Genomic DNA, 17,107 nt, shown 5'->3' on the forward strand with positions numbered 1-17,107 from the left:
AACACATGGATAAGAACCTAAATTAACTTAGAAGCGTCGATGTAACCGAAGTGACAATTTGTTCCGTGGTATGCTTATTCAGAACAGATTGTAACGGTTCCATTTAGCACTATGTGACTCATTAGTTCTGGAATTCTAGAGACAATATTGAAAACTAGGGATAATACTTGTTGAGTGAAGAAGTAATAATGAGAGGATCTTGCTTTAATCATCCTACAGTAGAATTATGCCTGAGTCTTTTCAGAGGAGTAAGCGCTGTTCTAAAGTGTGTCAGTTTAGAGGAGGATACGTTTTGCTTTCCAGCCTGACTCTTTTGCCTCATACCTTTGTTGTATGCTTTTAAATTACTGTTTAATTTTATTTATTTTCATATAAAACTTTAATCTAAAAGTTTAACATCCCATGTAGTTCAGATCTTATATGACTGTGTTATATATAAAAACTTAAAGTATTGTTAAGTTAATTATTTCATAAATAAATTGGAATGCTCCAGTCAACTTCAATAAGAAAATTAATTAATTAATTTAAACCTCTGTCATATAGAAATGTCATATGCAGTTGTTGACCCTGAGTGTAGCTTAATATTTTTATCATCTAAAATTAGTTGTTCATTTATCTGTTTTAAATGTGAAATCTTCTAATGTTTTGGTGTTTGAATTCGGCTGTCTCCTGGATCCAAATATCAATGTAGCAGAGAGGGTTGGTTTGTTGGCTTGTTCAAAATAGGAGTTCTCTATACAATTGGCTCTTTACTCTTTTATTCACCAAGAATTCAGCCATCCCACTCTAGTTCTGTTTGTCTTTCCTTAATAAAAAGCTTAGACAACCAAGTAACCAAGAGCACTCTGGGAGCATAAGATTTCAGTTATACAGTCTTTCCTCCTTTCATGGATTACTGGGTCTGGATGGAACATGATTTCTTTTTTGGCTATGGAAACAATGATCTTCTTTAGAGAGTTACAGAGCCCCAAGTATGTATTAATTGTCCAGTTTATCAGAAACCGAGGTTTGGGCCCCCGTGTTTTATGAAAAACCAAACCTATAATAAGCAAAAACTATATATGTAACTACTGTCCTCCTGGAGTTAACATCTCTTGCTTGTAAGCTTAGTTTCAGCAAAATCAAGATGTACACTTAACTGGCCTATGTATCCTCTTGTGACATCCTTCCTTATATTAGGGTCTGAACAGGTGAAGTACAGTGTGCAGGTGAACTGCTGCACCTTCTTGGAGCTCTATTGACTTCATAGTGTGGATCTATGTGGTTGCTACAGTCCACCCATGGATCTTATAGGGCCATAAGTGAGTTTGTGCAATGGGACCTTAATTATGTTTGAGGCCTTAAAGTACTACTGCAATATGAATAAATAAATACTGATAAATTTGGTTACCTTGGGTTTTTTTCTGTGGGGCCACCTTTTTGTTTCTGCATTAAAATCAGTGGTTTTCTCAGAAATAATGTTGTGTCTGGCACAAACAACTTTGCATCTGCATTTTTTTTTCTGTAGTGTGATCTTGACCAATAAAATACTGTCTGCTGATGAAAAACAAGATATCAAACATAATAAAAATGTGAATCATTCACTATCTTAATTTTTTTTTATTTTTCACATATCTGTATATGGAAACCATTACCTAAAAGTATTGATTCATTTATATTATTCCTTTATAGTCCCAGTGGGTCTTTATTATCCTGCTTGGAGCAGGTTAAGACATACCTGCTGACTGATGGAACCTGCAAATGTGGCTTGGAATGTCCTCTCATTCTTCCCAAGGTAAAAAGTAGCTTTAAATATGTATGCTACAGTGCCTGTCAAATAAATTTTGATGTCATTATTTCTGCCATGCCATAATTTCATTCCTATTTAAATGGTACACTTACAAGGACATATCATGAAGTTAAGATCCAAAATATAGGATATTTTTGTTTTTGTACAGAGGTTGGTTGGTTGGAGGGAAGGAGGAGTCATGGCAGGGGAAGTATAAAACCTAACATGAATACAAATATTTTTCATTATTTAATTTTTATTTAAATTTTCCATTTGTTTACACATATGCCTCTAGTGTTGGAAACGTAATGCAATAGCATTGTACTAGTGCATGGGAACCAGAAAATGAAACTAACTAATATAGTAGTTTCAAGGCAATCTGATGACATTTAGCACCTTCCACTGGATTCCCAATACCTTTGGGTTCTGGCCCATAATTTATTTTTTTTTCTGCTTATAAAATATACATTATTAGTATACATTGAGTGCCACCACTCTTATATAGCTATTCATTATATTTACACGCAATAAAGAGCTATATAAGAGTAGCTTTCATATAATATCCAGAAATTGGGTCAAGTAATGGTAAAATCCTGAAATTCATAATATTGTACAATTGTAAACTATTATCCTTAATCCCAGACATCCATGGGATTTTTTTTAACTGACTATTAGTGCACTAATGATGTTTTGTTTAAAATTCTGTTAAAATAAAACAAAGGACAGGTTGCATACCTGTATTTGCTTTCTATATTTATCAAAATTATCATTGGTTTACAGGGCTGCCTTTCTATTCCTAACAGTAATCAATGCTGCAATGTGGTTGGGACACAGATTCTTTCTCCTTCCCTACCACCGCTCACCCAAACACACATCTCAAAAGGGAAATGTAGTAAATTATTTCCCTCCATCCTCCCTTACCATGTAGCCTCATTACTACTGCAAGCAGCCTTAGGCATCCACTCTTTTTTGTCATACAAGACTGTGGTGCTCTTTCCTTTACCCTCTCTAACCCAGCCCTCTCTTGATTAGTGGCTGGCTGGTTGAACTGCTTCAGGAATTCATTTTCTGGATCAGTCTCCCCTAGTTGGGTGGACAGAGAAAGAAGGAGATGTGAGTGATGGGTGGAAGTGAGAGAGGACCAACCCTCCATGGTGGAAGCAGGAAAAGCAAGAAGGTGTATACCACCCACCACTGTCTGCATTCAGCAGGCTCTTTCTGCAGCTGGAGTGGTGGGATTGCCAACAGCATCCAATAGAGGATATTTTAGGGCAGTCTAGGAGTGAGGCAAGAGATTCTCCAAAACATGCTATAAAGGCTGACAGACCATGAGATGTAAGACATGTGAGGGAGTTTATTTAAGGAATTAAGGCACATTTAGTTCTAACCTGATTGCATTTCCAGTTAAGGTATATTTTTGGAGTTTGCTACCTTTGTTATGAATGTATCTAATATTAGGATTATTTTTTTCAGGTATTTAATTTTGATCCTGGAGCTGCTGTGAAACAGAGAACTGCTGAAGATGTTAAAGCAGATGAAGATGTCACTAAGCTATGCATCCATAAACGGAAAATTATTGCTGTGGCTACACTTCATAAAAGCATGGAAGTTCCGCATCCTTCACTGGTTCTTACTAGTCCTGGGGGTGGAACAAGTGAGTAATATTATTCAAGAAAAGAAAGATTAATTTGACTACATGATTTTTAAAATTAGAAACTAGTTCTCTAAAACAGTAAATAACTAATTTCAACCCCCTATGCTGATGAAACTTTAGGGAGGAGAATTTTAAAGTAGAAAAGTAACAAAAAATCCAAATTTAAGATACATATAGAGATGTTAACAGACACAACTGTACATGGTACATATGTACTTTAGTATTTTTTAATTACCATTTATGATTTTAAAGGTCTGCCTTAATACATATGTTCAATGTAACTAATGCTATTAGGATCCTTAACTTTGGAGTTTTGTGACTGCTGTGCATTTCTATTTTCAGCTTCATCTTTGCATGAATGTACTGTAGCTTTCTTCATGTAGTTTTTATATTCTATTTCTATAAAAGGAAAGAAGAAATAAAATGATATGCTTATCCCCAGCCAACTAATCCCAGCTGCCCAGTTTTCCCTACTTTCCTTCCTGACTACACTATTATCCATCTCCCAGTTGAAGAAACCCTTCCAAAACACAGCTCCTCCCAAAACTAAGTGCCCCAGCAAATATAAGAAGATTGCCTCTTTAGATAGGCACACTTCCATACATTGTAATATGTGTCTATAGGCCACGTTCCGTGGTATGTACTTGGATAGATTTGCTTTTGTAATTTAGTCACAGAGTCAAATGTTGCATGCATTTGAATAAGCCATCTGATTGCGGTTGAAACATACACATTTATGTATATTTCGTACAGGTTGGGTTAGTTTCTGCAGCTGTTAAGGAGTAGTGGAAGGCAGTTTGTCATAGTAGTGTAGTAGGGAGAGACTGGCAACTAGGATGAAGGCCTGTCCTGTCACTGCAGCGCATGTGCATGGTGGCCTTGTCGCTGGTAGGGTTGCCAGGCATCAGGTTTATGTCCGGAACGCCCTCTCGAAAAGGCACCCTGGCAGCTCCAGTCAGCATAGCTGACTGGGCCTCGAAAACTCCGATTGGCTGCAGCGGGGCAGGCAGGTTCTGTGCCCAACTCCACGTGGCTCCCAGGAAGCGGCCGGCATATCCCTCCAGCTCCTAGGTGGAAGGGTGGCCAGGGGAGCGCTACGCGGTGCTCTCACCCACAGACGCTGCCCTGAACGCTGGCTTCACAGCTCCCATTGGCCGGGGAATGGGCCAATGGGAGCTGAGAGGGCAGCACTTGCAGGCGGGGGCAGTGTGCAGAGCCCCCTGTCTGCCCCTCTGCCGAGGAGCGGCAGGAACATGTTGCCGCTTCCCAGGAACCACGCAGACTTTCTCCATCCCCAGGAAATGCTGGGCCACCTGATGTTTGCACCATCCAGAGCCCAAGCCCCTCATGTCCCAACCTCCTGCCCCAGCTCGGAACCACCTCACACAACTAAACTCCCTCCTGGAGCCTGTACCCCCTCCTGCACCCCTGTCCTATCCCTAAGCCCTCTCCCGCACTCCAAACCCCTCAGCCTGGAGGCCCATCAAACCCTCATCCCTGGCCCCACCCCAGAGTCCTCATCCCCTCCTTCCCCCCCCAACTCTCTGCCCTATCCCGGATCTCCTTCCCACATTCCAAACCCCTTGGCCCCACCCCTCAGCCCACACTCCAAACCCCTTGATCCTACCCCCCAGCCCGGAGCCCCCTCCTGCACCCCAATCCCCTGTCCCAGCCTGGTGAAAGTGAGCAAGGGTGGGGGAGAGGAAGCAGGGATGAAGTAAGAAGGGGTGAGGCCTCGGGGCAGGGGTGGGACAAGGGTGTTCGGTTTTCTGCAATTAGAAAGTTGGCAACGCTAGTTGCTGGGGAGGTGGGAATTTACTGCTTGTCAATGGGGGGATTTATATGCACCTTTGCATGTATTTGAATGTGCAGTTTCTCTTATCCAAATTAAATTTTGCATATTCTGAGGCTGCATGCCAAGAATGCAGAGGTGCTCTGTAAGGTGAAACAAATGCAATCTGAGGTGCAAGTACCTAGAAGTAAGCAAACTTGTCATAAAAGCTTCCGTACTTGTTTCTGCTGCTTATGATGCCATCACTAAGGCAAAAAGAGGAAATAGAAGATTTAGAAAAAATAGATATTGGTAGGTAGAAAAGGAAAGCAATCTTTATCTATGTGTGAGAACTAGTACTGAGGCTGGAATCAGGACTACCTAATTTATTATGCACTTACAGTATATCTGTAATGCAAAAGTACACCGTTTGCATATGTACACATGTGTACACACTCTAAATAAGGCCCCCCCACCGTGAAAAAAAAGAGAGTTCCCTTCCAACCCCCTACATGCAACTCAAATCCTAACATACTGAGCTTACATACTGTAAATCCTTAATAAATAAATACTACGACGACGACAACAATGACATCATTTCTGCAATTCAAAGATAAAATAAATAATTTTATATTCACCTAATTGAAAGGTTTTTGTTTAAACTTTTCAAAATTGAATATCTTTTTCATAGTAATATATCCATTCATTCTAAATAATTTGGCCTGGCTTTTTCTTTTTGTGTTTTTGATATTCTAATGTCGTCATATACTCAAAGTATTGTTCAGTCCTACCATTTTGTACTTTCAGCATACTATTTTTTAAAAGCTAATATTGATATACATGATTGCCTAGAATTAAAATATAAATAATTAAAAACCCACATGGTTCCTCAATTACAATTAGAGACAGAAAAGGTGACTTCAAATTTTAATGAAAAAAGATGATACATTTAAACTTATTGTTTTAACTTTACATTTTAATAATCAATGTAGAAGCACTTTAAGAGCCAAATCATATGGCCCAAATAAAGGCCGTGGAAAGCCCTGTGTTGTTCCACTAGATACACGTCTGCATTGCCGCTGGAAGTTTGCCTCCCAGCCTGGGCAGACATTACTCATCTTTGCCCTGCTTGAGCTAGCACACTTAAAACATCAGTGTGGATGTTGCGGCAGGGATGCAGCTTAGGCTAGTCACCTGCGTTCAGACCCACAGGGTTGGGCAGGCTTGGATTCAGGTGGCAAGCCCAAGCCGTCACTTGTGCCAGAACATCCACATTGCTATTTTAATTGAACTAGCTCAACCAGCGCTAATGTGAGTCTGTCTACCTGGGGGAGGCACACTTCCAGCTGCTATGTGGACATACCCCAAGAGCGGTAAGTGTGAAAAGGGGCTTTCAGGTTATTGGCCATAGTCCCTTACTGAGTGTGATGCAGCGTTTCCAGGGGTTATTGCAGCTTAGAGAGCAGCCAGGTGGGGGACTAGGAAGGACCATATCCAGCCTAGAGACTTTCCAGCACAAGGCCCACTTTATTCAAGCTGCATGTTGGGGAGAGAATTTAGCCCTGTTTGCCTTAGATGGTTATTTTCATGGTTCCTTGTTTTATTTCAGGGGGAACGAGAAGCAACCTTTATGATTAGTTGCCTAGTGCTTTTCATTATAAAAGTTTCTTGGGATTTTTTATTTTTACTTTTTGAGACGCTTGAACGTCTCTGTTGTTTGCAACAGGCCTTTGAAATTTCAATCAGGTGTAGCTGACTTATAGACTGTTTAAAAATCACCATTTCCCTTCAGTTGTTTGCATTCCACAGGAAAACTTCGGCATCACAACAAAAGAATAACTGCATACAAACATTTTAAAGAGCTCAGCCCAAGCCGCCGCTGAAGTAGCAGCAGCAACACAACCATACACTGCACTGGGAATGCCGAGGAGCTGCAAGAGCAGCTATTGTGGCAACAATTGTGGAAGAGCTGGACTGGGAGCCCCCACCTCCAGTACACTCCCAGAGCTGGCACATGACTCTATCCCATATTTTCCATCAGCAGCCATGAGCTACCCTTACTTTTAGGGGAACACAGGGAGGGAGAGAGAGAGAGAGATGCAGGTCTCGCCCTGTAAGCCCCTCAGGCCCAGTACATGACTCCAGCAGCCCATCCTCTCCTCCCATATGGAACAGGAGCCCCTCCTCTCCTGTGGAGCGGGGTGTGACAGAGAGAGAGCAGAACTGGGCACAGCATATGCCCACTGCACCCAGTGCATGATGCCAGATGCCCATTTTTCCTTTGGAATAACCACCTTCTGCTGCTGCCAGATAACCTAGTGAGTCTGATAGCTGAAGTGGTAGCAGCCTGTGTTGAAGTGCTGAAAGTTTGGGGGGTCAAACCCTGATGATGATTAAGGCTGTGTCTGTCACAGAGGTCCCACAAGTCATGGATTCTGTGACTTTCTGTGACCTCCGTGACTTCTACAGTGGCCAGCAGCAGCAGTTTGAGTGTGTGGGAGGGGGCAGGGGCTTGGGGTGCAGGGTGGCACTTACCTGGGGAGGGGGGCTACCCGGCTCCCACCAGCATGTCCCTGCAGCTCCTAGGCGGAGGGACCAGGGGTCTGCGCGCTGCCCACGCCCACAGGTGCTTCCCCTGCAGCTCCCATTGGCTGCCATTCCCAGCCAATGGGAGCTGCGGAGACGGCACTTGTGGCAGGAACAGCATGCGGAGCCCCCCTTGCCACCTCTCCCGCTAGGAGCTGCAGCGACATGCCGGTCAGAGAGGGGTAGGGAGCCTGCTAACCCTACCAACCCCACCCCCAGCACCAGCAGGGGTCCCAGGCCGCGTGCCACCGCTCCCTCCAACGCAGGTCCCAGGATTCCCCCCCCCCATCACCCACAGACCGCCTCTCCTCTCCCCCCCAAGCACTCGCGGCCCCCTGACCCAAGTTTTAGTTAGGGGTATTTAGTAAAAGTCAAAGACAGGTCACGGGCCGTGAATTTTTGTTTACTGCCTATGACCTGTCCATGACTTTTACTAAAAATACCTGTGACTAAAACGTAGCCTTAATGATGATGCATGATGCAGGGAGGGTTGTTACAGTTGCACAAAACATAGGTGAAAACAATCATCTGGGGGGGAAATATGAAACAATTTAGTTTTTTCTATGCCAAAAGAAAGTTATTTAAATAGCGAAGTCAAACACTTGAAAGTTAGGAAATGACTTGTGTCCGATTGCCCATGCAACCTCAGTTTTGCTTCTTTTGTACATATGCATTATGACACAGTCTTTAATTATATGATTGTGTACTATTTTTGAACAGGCAACCATAAATCTTGGATTTCCTAACTTCTGAGTATTTGTTTTGGAACCTAAATAACTTTTTCTTTGTTTTTATATGTAATAGCTATAGATGTACATGAATGTGCAAAACTTAATTTTTTAACAGATTTCAAAATATTAATTACTGTTTCTTTAATATCAGGTGCAACTCCAGTAGTACCTTCTCAAGCAACAACTCCAAGATCAATAAGGAATAAATCACACGAAGGAATTACAAATTCTGTGATCCCAGAATGTAAAACTCCTTTCAAGTTAATGATAGGGGCATCTAATGCCATGGGTAGGCTTTATGTACAAGAAGTGACTGGAAGCCAGCAACAAGATCTTCATTCTGTCTATCCTAGGCAGAGATTGGGCAGTAACGATCATGGACAGAAGTCTCCATATCGTGGCAGTCATGGTGGAATGCCTAGTCCAGCTTCATCAGGATCACAGATATATGGAGATGGCTCAATCTCTCCTAGGACTGATCCACTTGGAAGCCCTGATGTTTTCACAAGAAACAATTCCAATTTTCATGGAGCGCCCAACTCTAGTCCTGTTCACGTGAACAGGACTCCTTTATCTCCACCTTCACTAATGCTACATGGTTCTCCAGTTCAGTCATCCTGTGCAATGGCTGGAAGGACTAATATACCTCTTTCCCCAACCTTGACCACAAAAAGCCCAGTAATGAAAAAACCCATGTGTAATTTTTCAGCTAGTATGGAACTACCACGAGCAATGTTTCACCATAAACCACCCCAAGGCCCACCTCCACCTCCTCCACCTTCTTGTGCTCTTCAGAAAAAGCCATTAACATCAGAGAAGGATCCACTTGGCATTCTTGACCCTATTCCTAGCAAGCCAATTAATCAGAATCCTGTTATCATTAACCCAACTACTTACCATTCTAATGTCCATTCTCAGGTACCTGTAATGAATGTAAGCATGCCTCCTGCTGTTGTCCCTTTGCCAAGCAATCTCCCTTTGCCAACTGTAAAACCTGGTCACATGAACCATGGAAGTCATGTACAAAGAGTTCAGCATTCAGCTTCAACTTCCCTCTCTCCTTCACCAGTGACATCCCCAGTCCATATGATGGCATCTGGGATTGGAAGGATTGAGGCGTCTCCCCAAAGATCACGTTCATCTTCCACATCATCAGATCATGGAAATTTCATGCTGCCTCCAGTAGGACCACAGTCATCCTGTAGTGGTATCAAAGTTCCTCCCAGGTCACCAAGATCAACAATAGGGTCTCCAAGACCATCTATGCCATCAAGCCCTTCCACCAAGCCTGATGGACTTCATCAGTACAAGGACATCCCTAACCCGATAATTGCTGGAATGAGTAATGTATTAAATCCCCCAAGCAATGCAGTTTTTCCTACTGCATCTGCTGGAAGTGGTCCCCTGAAGAGTCAGCCTGGTTTGCTGGGAATGCCTTTAAATCAGATCTTGAATCAGCACAATGCTGCCTCTTTTCCAGCAAGTAGTTTACTCTCAGCAGCAGCCAAAGCACAGCTAGCAAATCAAAATAAACTTGCTGGTAACAACAATAGCAGCAGTAGCAATTCTGGAACTGTTGCCAGTGGTGGCAACAATGAAGGACATAGCACTTTAAACACCATGTTTCCTCCTGCTGCCAACATGCTTCTACCAACAAGTGAAGGGCAAAGTGGTCGAGCAGCACTACGAGATAAACTGATGTCTCAGCAAAAAGACCCTTTGAGGAAAAGAAAACAACCAACTACCACAGTATTGAGTTTGCTTAGACAGTCTCATTTGGATAGTTCTGGAGTTCCTAAGCCTGGATCTGATTTGATAAGAAAGCAAAATCAAGGTTCATTTCCCATCAGTTCTATGTCTCAGTTACTTCAGTCCATGAGTTGTCAAAGTTCTCACATGAACAGCAATAGTACCACCGGTTGTGGGAGCTCAAATACTGTTTTGCCTTGTTCTGCTAACCAGATGCATTTTACAGACGCCAATATGAACTCTGGCACTCTTCAGAATTCATTGACACAGAGCTTACCTTTAAGAGGGGAAGGTATGCACTGCCAGAATGCAAACACTAACTTTGTCCATGGTACTAGCCCAGGCCCAAACAACCATCTTGCAGGCTTAATAAATCAGATGCAGGCTAGTGGGAACTGTGGGGTGCTTAGTCAGTCAGGAATGGCTTTAGGAAATTCATTACATCTGAACCCACCTCAGTCAAGAATCCACGCCTCCTCCACTCCAGTGATACCAAACAGCATTGTTAGCAGCTGTAATCAAACAAGTCCTGAAGCAGGTAGGTTTCCTTTTAAAAGAGTACCTGAATGTCTGACAGTTTTGAGCTACGTTATGAATTGTTTCTAAGTGTATATTGTCATTTACTCATACAGGCATAAAAAGTATGCCTGTCTCAGACTGATTACCAGATAAAAACACAAACAGACCAAGACAAAAACAGCAGTAGACTAAAATCACATTTTCTTTACACCAAAGCATCATGTTCACAAAATGCGGAGTGCCCCCCTCCCCATTACCGCCTACAAAACTAATACTCCCAATAGATAAAATCTATATACCTGTCCAGGCTGATAAAAACCTCAACTGTCCCCAGACATATGCCCAAATAGATGAGTTTTGAGCATATCCTAAAGGTCAACAGACTGGGGCTATTTAAAACCCAGGGGAGTGAATTTCAGAGTTCTGGGGCTGTGGTAGTATGGCACGGACAGAGAGGGTTCTCAAGGGATCACTTCTCAATATGATCAGAGCTTTATATGTCCTAAGCAACACCTTTAAACTCTACCCAGAAATCCACAGGCAGACTCTGGTGCACTGCTCATGGTCAAGGCAAGATACGCTTAATAAGCAGAGCACTGCCTTCTGCACCAGCTTCAGTTGCTGGGTTGATTTAAGAGGAATCCCCATATAGAACACATTTCAGTAGTCTAATCGACGAAAACTCGGATAAAGGTAACAAAGTCCATATCCAAGAGTGCAGGTTGTAATCTCCTGACCAGACACAGATGGGAAAAGATACCATCATGGTTATGAACATCTAACAGCTGGATGGGTAACAAGATCCCAAAATTGCTAAGTTAAGTGACAAGCAGCAAGCAAACACCCTTAATAACAGAAACCAACATAATCATTATTACATTCTGTGGCTGCTTCTCCCAACCTACCAATGCCATCTGAGTCTTCTTTGGATTAAGCCTCTGCCAGTTCATTCAAATCGATGCCCAGTCACTACACAATACTGCAAAAGAAGCTCAGCCACATCTTCTGTGTTGGATAAAATGGAGATAGAGAGCCAAATATCAGCAAACTGAAAACACTTCCATCTTTCCCTTTCAGTAACACTCCCTGTATGTATTGAGCACTGATGGCATTATGTCCTTTGTCTAATGATTGACCAAATCCAATCCTCCATAACACATTGTTTTGCTAGTGATGGGATGATGATTATCTTTTGATTTTGAGGTAAATCCATTTCCTCTAAATTATTTAGCAGACAGACCTTGGAATTATACAGACCTGAACTTTCTAAACATATTCTATAACTAGTAAGCTGGTACTAAAAGTTAGCAGTCCATCTGCATTTCTGTGTTATTTGTAGGATCACCCACTACCATACAATGCCACTATAGTTTTTTGTCAAAGTCACAGCAGGATCATAACTATTGTATAAGAAGTTAGGAAGTGTCAGACATGTACAGTCTATACCAATGTACAAGAGTGATTTAGCCAAAGAAGTGTGCTGTGGATTTTGGATACTCTACTTTATTTGAGTTTAGTTTTGTGGGGTTTTTGGTTTGTTTTTTACATATTTTAGTTGCTAATTCATTGTGAAACAGTTACTCCTTAATTGGTTTTAAATGCCAGTTTGAGTGACAAGTAGTCCTAATGTTTACTAATCAGAAACTAGTTACTGTGACAAATGGAAGAATCAACAAGAACTAGATAGCTGGCTATTAGCATGTGCTTTTAATAATACTTTAGATCAGAGGGTCAGATTTTTCCATCCTAACTCCATGTTTTCTTATTCCACAAATAGCACCTTTTATTTCAAGGAACTCTTAAGCATAAGGATGACAAAATTTGGCTCTAAAAGTGAAATCTAAAAAAATCCAATTTACTATTCGTATTTTTTGCACTTCTCTCAGCTTGAGCAGTGAAAATCAATTAAGTCAATTTCATTTTTCTGGGTCTCAATGCTGTAATATTTTGATTGCAAACACTATTCAAAAACAACTGAAGCATAGAGGAATCCGGTAAAAACCCCTACATTACAGATTATCTATCACTTTCCATTACAAAAGATCCTAACTCCTCCATTGCTTGCAGCATGCCTTTGAAATTAGGTCATGGAATTTCCTTGAGAGTAGGGCCAGGCCTTTTCTGTTCATCTCATGAAATCCTGTTTAAATTTGGCTGTTATAAGGTATTGAAAATTGTCATGTCCCATCTCTGATTTGTGGTGCTCAGCATAATTTTGCAGGATAACAAAATCTCTGTATAATCTAAGGCTGGGCCGCTATGGCCACTATTGCAACAGCAATTGACACTGGAAATCCTCAGGGCAGAAACTACCCAGCTGTGGCTGAAAGAGCAGAGGGATGGGAAAGGGGAACAGTGAGCTGTGCTAACTGAGCCACATCCAGGAAGGTTCCAGCACATCCCCCCTTTTCTAGGATACCATTTGGAGCAGGAACTCACCACCATTTGCCATGGACACTAGAGTTCTAGATTCACTTCTTCTGATGACTGGCGTTAATATTTCCATACCCTTCACTTCACATCTCTCACTATTAATCAGTGCTTCCTACCCCATTGTGAGTTTACAGAAGTTGAAGATCCCAGCTCTAATATGGCAGACCCAAATTATAGTCACTGAGCCCCACTGCCTCTCAGAAATAAACGGCCATATCTTTGTCCTTGGCTATGCTGTCTGTAAAACAGGGCATAGATAACCCACTGTATCACTGTGTGGTGCATCAGCCTGTGTGAACCAGCCACTAAAGGAGAACAGCTTTCTCTTGCTGCTAGCTAATATAGTTAGTCCAGTAGATGTAGTTGTGGAGATCTGTGCTGCAGTACTGAAGATTCAGGGTTCTAATCCTGATCATGATGCATGTGTTTGTTGTAAATTGTGGATGATAATACTTCCTTACCTGCCAAGGGAGTTGTGAAGCTAAATTCATTATCTCCTGGGGGAGTTGTGCAGGTTAAATTCATTAATATTTATGAGACACTTGGAAAAAAATGATTACATATTCAGTACTGGGTTTGGGTGGTGTGCAGTGAATAATGCATTGGGCTACATGTTGACTGAGAAAATGTAACTGCCTTATTCCTAGAGCACTGTCCATCCTCTGCAATGAATGAGGCAGGGATCCTGTGGAAAAAATCAAATGTGATCATATAATTAAAGACTGCATCATAGTGCATATGCATAAAGACAGGTTTCAGAGTAACAGCCGTGTTAGTCTGTATTCGCAAAAAGAAAAGGAGTACTTGTGGCACCTTAGAGACTAACCAATTTATTTGAGCATAAGCTTTCGTGAGCTATAACTCACTTAATCGGATGCATAAAGTGGAAAGTACAGGGAGGAGATTTTATACATACACACAGACCATGAAAAAATATACATTGTAAGGAGAGTGATCATTTAAGATGAGCTATGCATAAAGGGTCATTACCTAGTTTCTAGATGGTTGTGCTACACAAATAATTTTCTTTTAATGTAGTTTTTGTATGTAATTGAAACATAACAATTAATGAAACATTTTAAATGGCTTTAGGTTTTGAAAAAGTTTGAGGTTTGAAATAGTAACAGGATAGAAGAGATTAGCATCCGGGGGGTGGCGGGGGGGAAATAGTGTGGGGTGGTTATATGAATGCACCAAAAGAAAGAAAACAATGTGCATAATATGATTCTAACCAGGAGGAACCGTTTACACTTATTTAGAAAGGTAGTGTTACACATTTTTAACTCTTTTTCCACGTTTTGTCACGCATTCCCTGGTTAGGATGTTAACAGGTCAGATTACTGTCCAATATCCTTAACAAATGAGGGCTGAAAGATTCAGGGGAAACTTCCTGCTTGAAGGATAGAACAAATTCTTCCAGAGTTAACCCATGTCCATCAGGTCAATGTTGTTATTAATTTACTCTTTGTGCAGCAGCCTCACCTAGAGGTCCTGACTGAGTTCAGGACCTTGTTGAACTAGGCAATGTCCAAATACAGAGTTAGAGATGATCCCTGTCCTAAAAAGCTTACAATTTAAAGAGACAAGGGATAGTAGAACTCAGTATTATCTTCATACTCATTTTACAGCTGGGGGCTGAGGTGTAGAGAGATGAAGTGACTTGCCTATAGTGGTGTTTGGTCTCAAAGTATATGAGAGACAAGGTGGGTGAGGTAATATCTTTTATTGGACAAACTTCTGTTACTACCCACCTTGACTTGTCTATAGTCATACAGCAAGACTGTGGCAGAGCCAGCAACTGAACACAGAGCTCCTAAGGTCCAATCTAATACCTTAACCACAAGACCATCCTTCCCTTCTGAGAGGTGTTATTAATTGACCTAGTAATCACCACATCAATCGTCTATGCCATTAGATGTGGCCACAACTCATAAAAAAGGAAGGCCTTGATAGGGTGAGCTGGAAATACTTATTTGTTACTGTAAAGTTTATGGTAGGTGAAGAATTTTGCAGGTGGATTTTATTTCCTTGTTTCGATACAGGTGCCTCTGTTCTTGAATGTTCATTCCTAATAAGTGCTAACAAATTTTAAAGGGACTCATGAATGCCAGCCCCCATCTCCCTTGTTATTTAACTCAGTTGTTGTCTGAGGGCTTGTCTTCACTACCGGAGTAGCTCAACCTAAGTTACGGTACTCCAGCTACATGAATAACGAAGCTGGAGTCAATGTAGTCTAGGTCGACTTCCCGCAGTGTCTTCACTGTGCTGCATCAATGGGAGAGACTTACCTTACTCTTCTCAGCAAGCTGGAGTACCTGGGTCGACTAGAGAGTGCTCTGCCGTCGATTTAGGGGGTCTTCACTCGACCCACTAAATCAACACCTGCATCAATTGCAGCAGCATCAATCTCCCTGTAGTAAAGACAAGCCCTCAGACCTCTCTCTAGGTCCTCACATCCAGACTAGGTCAAGTCTTGCAGATTCTTTCTGCATAACATAAGATACAGCCTTTCCGATCCATGCACAAAATATAATATAAACTCTTTATAGAATCATAGAATATCAGGGTTGGAAGGGACCTCAGGAGGTCATCTAGTCCAACCCGCTGCTCAAAGCAGGACCAATCCCCAACTAAATCATCCCAGCCAGGGCTTTGTCAAGCCTGACCTTAAAAACTTCAAAGGAAGGAAGTCCATCTTCAAAGTCCAGGCTCTCATCATGTTGCATCGTGATTATTGAAACACCCTTACCTCTTGACAAATGCAATCTTGAAGCACTCATATCTATTCAGAATGATGCTGCAAAGATCATTTCCCTAGCCCATCTCTTTGACCATATCATCTTCTCTTTGCATCTCTCCATTGGCTCCCTTTTTGCTATCATAGCAAACTTAATCTATTTCTTTTCACTTTAAAGGCCCTTCACAACCTATCCCCACCCTATCTATCATCTCTTATTAAGTATCAAAAGGCCAGCTGTCACCTGCGATCAACTCCTGATGCCAGTCTTCACTGTCCACTTGTGAAATTTTCAAACAAGCACCTTTGTGCTTTCTCCTATGTTGCCCCTCATGCTTTAAATGAATTCCTCCCTAAGCATCAACAAAAGTAACTCATTATCCTCCTTCAGATCTCTCCTTAAAACCCTCCTCTGCCGTGAAGCCTACAAAATACTGACAACAGTTAAGTTGCTGGGTTGCAGAAAGCACTGCCTGTCATGCTGACCAATATTGTCTCATTATTACCTTGTACTCCCCTGTCTCTCTGTCTATCCATTTGCTTTTCTTTTATATTTAAGAGAAAGTAGAGAAAGAACTGACTATTTGTCCTGTGTTTCTACAACACCTAGCACGGCAGGGTCCTGGTCTATGGCTGGGGCTCCTCAGTGCTATTATAATACAAATACATAATAATACAAATAATTAATAATAAGACAGCTGAACTGTTATATCAGTAGAACTTGAGGCAAGGAATGCAAGGATATTTTTATATAGATATTACAGTCATGTAATGCAAATTTATATTTTTAAATCGGAAACAATAACTATGAAAGTGTGTGTAGGCCTTTTTAAGGTTTGTGAGAGGAACTCTCCTGGATCTCTACTACTCTGATACAGGTTTTCCTGCGACAATACCTGTGGGAATGAGGACATGGTCCCTGAGTCCGAGGAGAGAAATGGGTCTCAGGCAAGACTTTTGTTTTAGAAAGAAAGAAAGAAAGAAAGAAAGAAAGAAAGAAAGAAAGAAAGTGCCTATGCTACTGACTCATGTTACAGGGTCTGAGAGTATAATTTCATGACCCGAATGGGCTAAGATTACCCTCAGTAGGGAGGGACAAGGTGGCTTGGGGTAGCTCCCAGTTGGCCTCTTTCTCAGATGTAGGAGCACAGGTTTACTG

The 17,107-nt window shown here is 41.7% G+C and overlaps 1 protein-coding gene across 8 annotated transcripts in view; it reads left to right on the forward strand.

Annotated features, from left to right (window-relative positions):
* Positions 1 to 17,107, forward strand: part of MBD5 (methyl-CpG binding domain protein 5) — a 268,857-nt gene that overhangs the window by 184,922 nt on the left and 66,828 nt on the right. For all 8 annotated transcript variants that reach the window (XM_078847926.1, XM_073305424.2, XM_078847925.1 and 5 more), the window contains 3 exons: positions 1,672 to 1,774; positions 3,242 to 3,422; positions 8,662 to 10,797. In XM_078847926.1, the coding sequence (XP_078704052.1) occupies positions 1,672 to 1,774; positions 3,242 to 3,422; positions 8,662 to 10,797 (2,420 nt within the window). The remainder of the gene's footprint in view (positions 1 to 1,671; positions 1,775 to 3,241; positions 3,423 to 8,661; positions 10,798 to 17,107) is intronic.

Source organism: Lepidochelys kempii, chromosome 11 (assembly GCF_965140285.1).
Source record: "Lepidochelys kempii isolate rLepKem1 chromosome 11, rLepKem1.hap1, whole genome shotgun sequence".
NCBI classification, from domain to species: Eukaryota; Metazoa; Chordata; order Testudines; family Cheloniidae; genus Lepidochelys; species Lepidochelys kempii.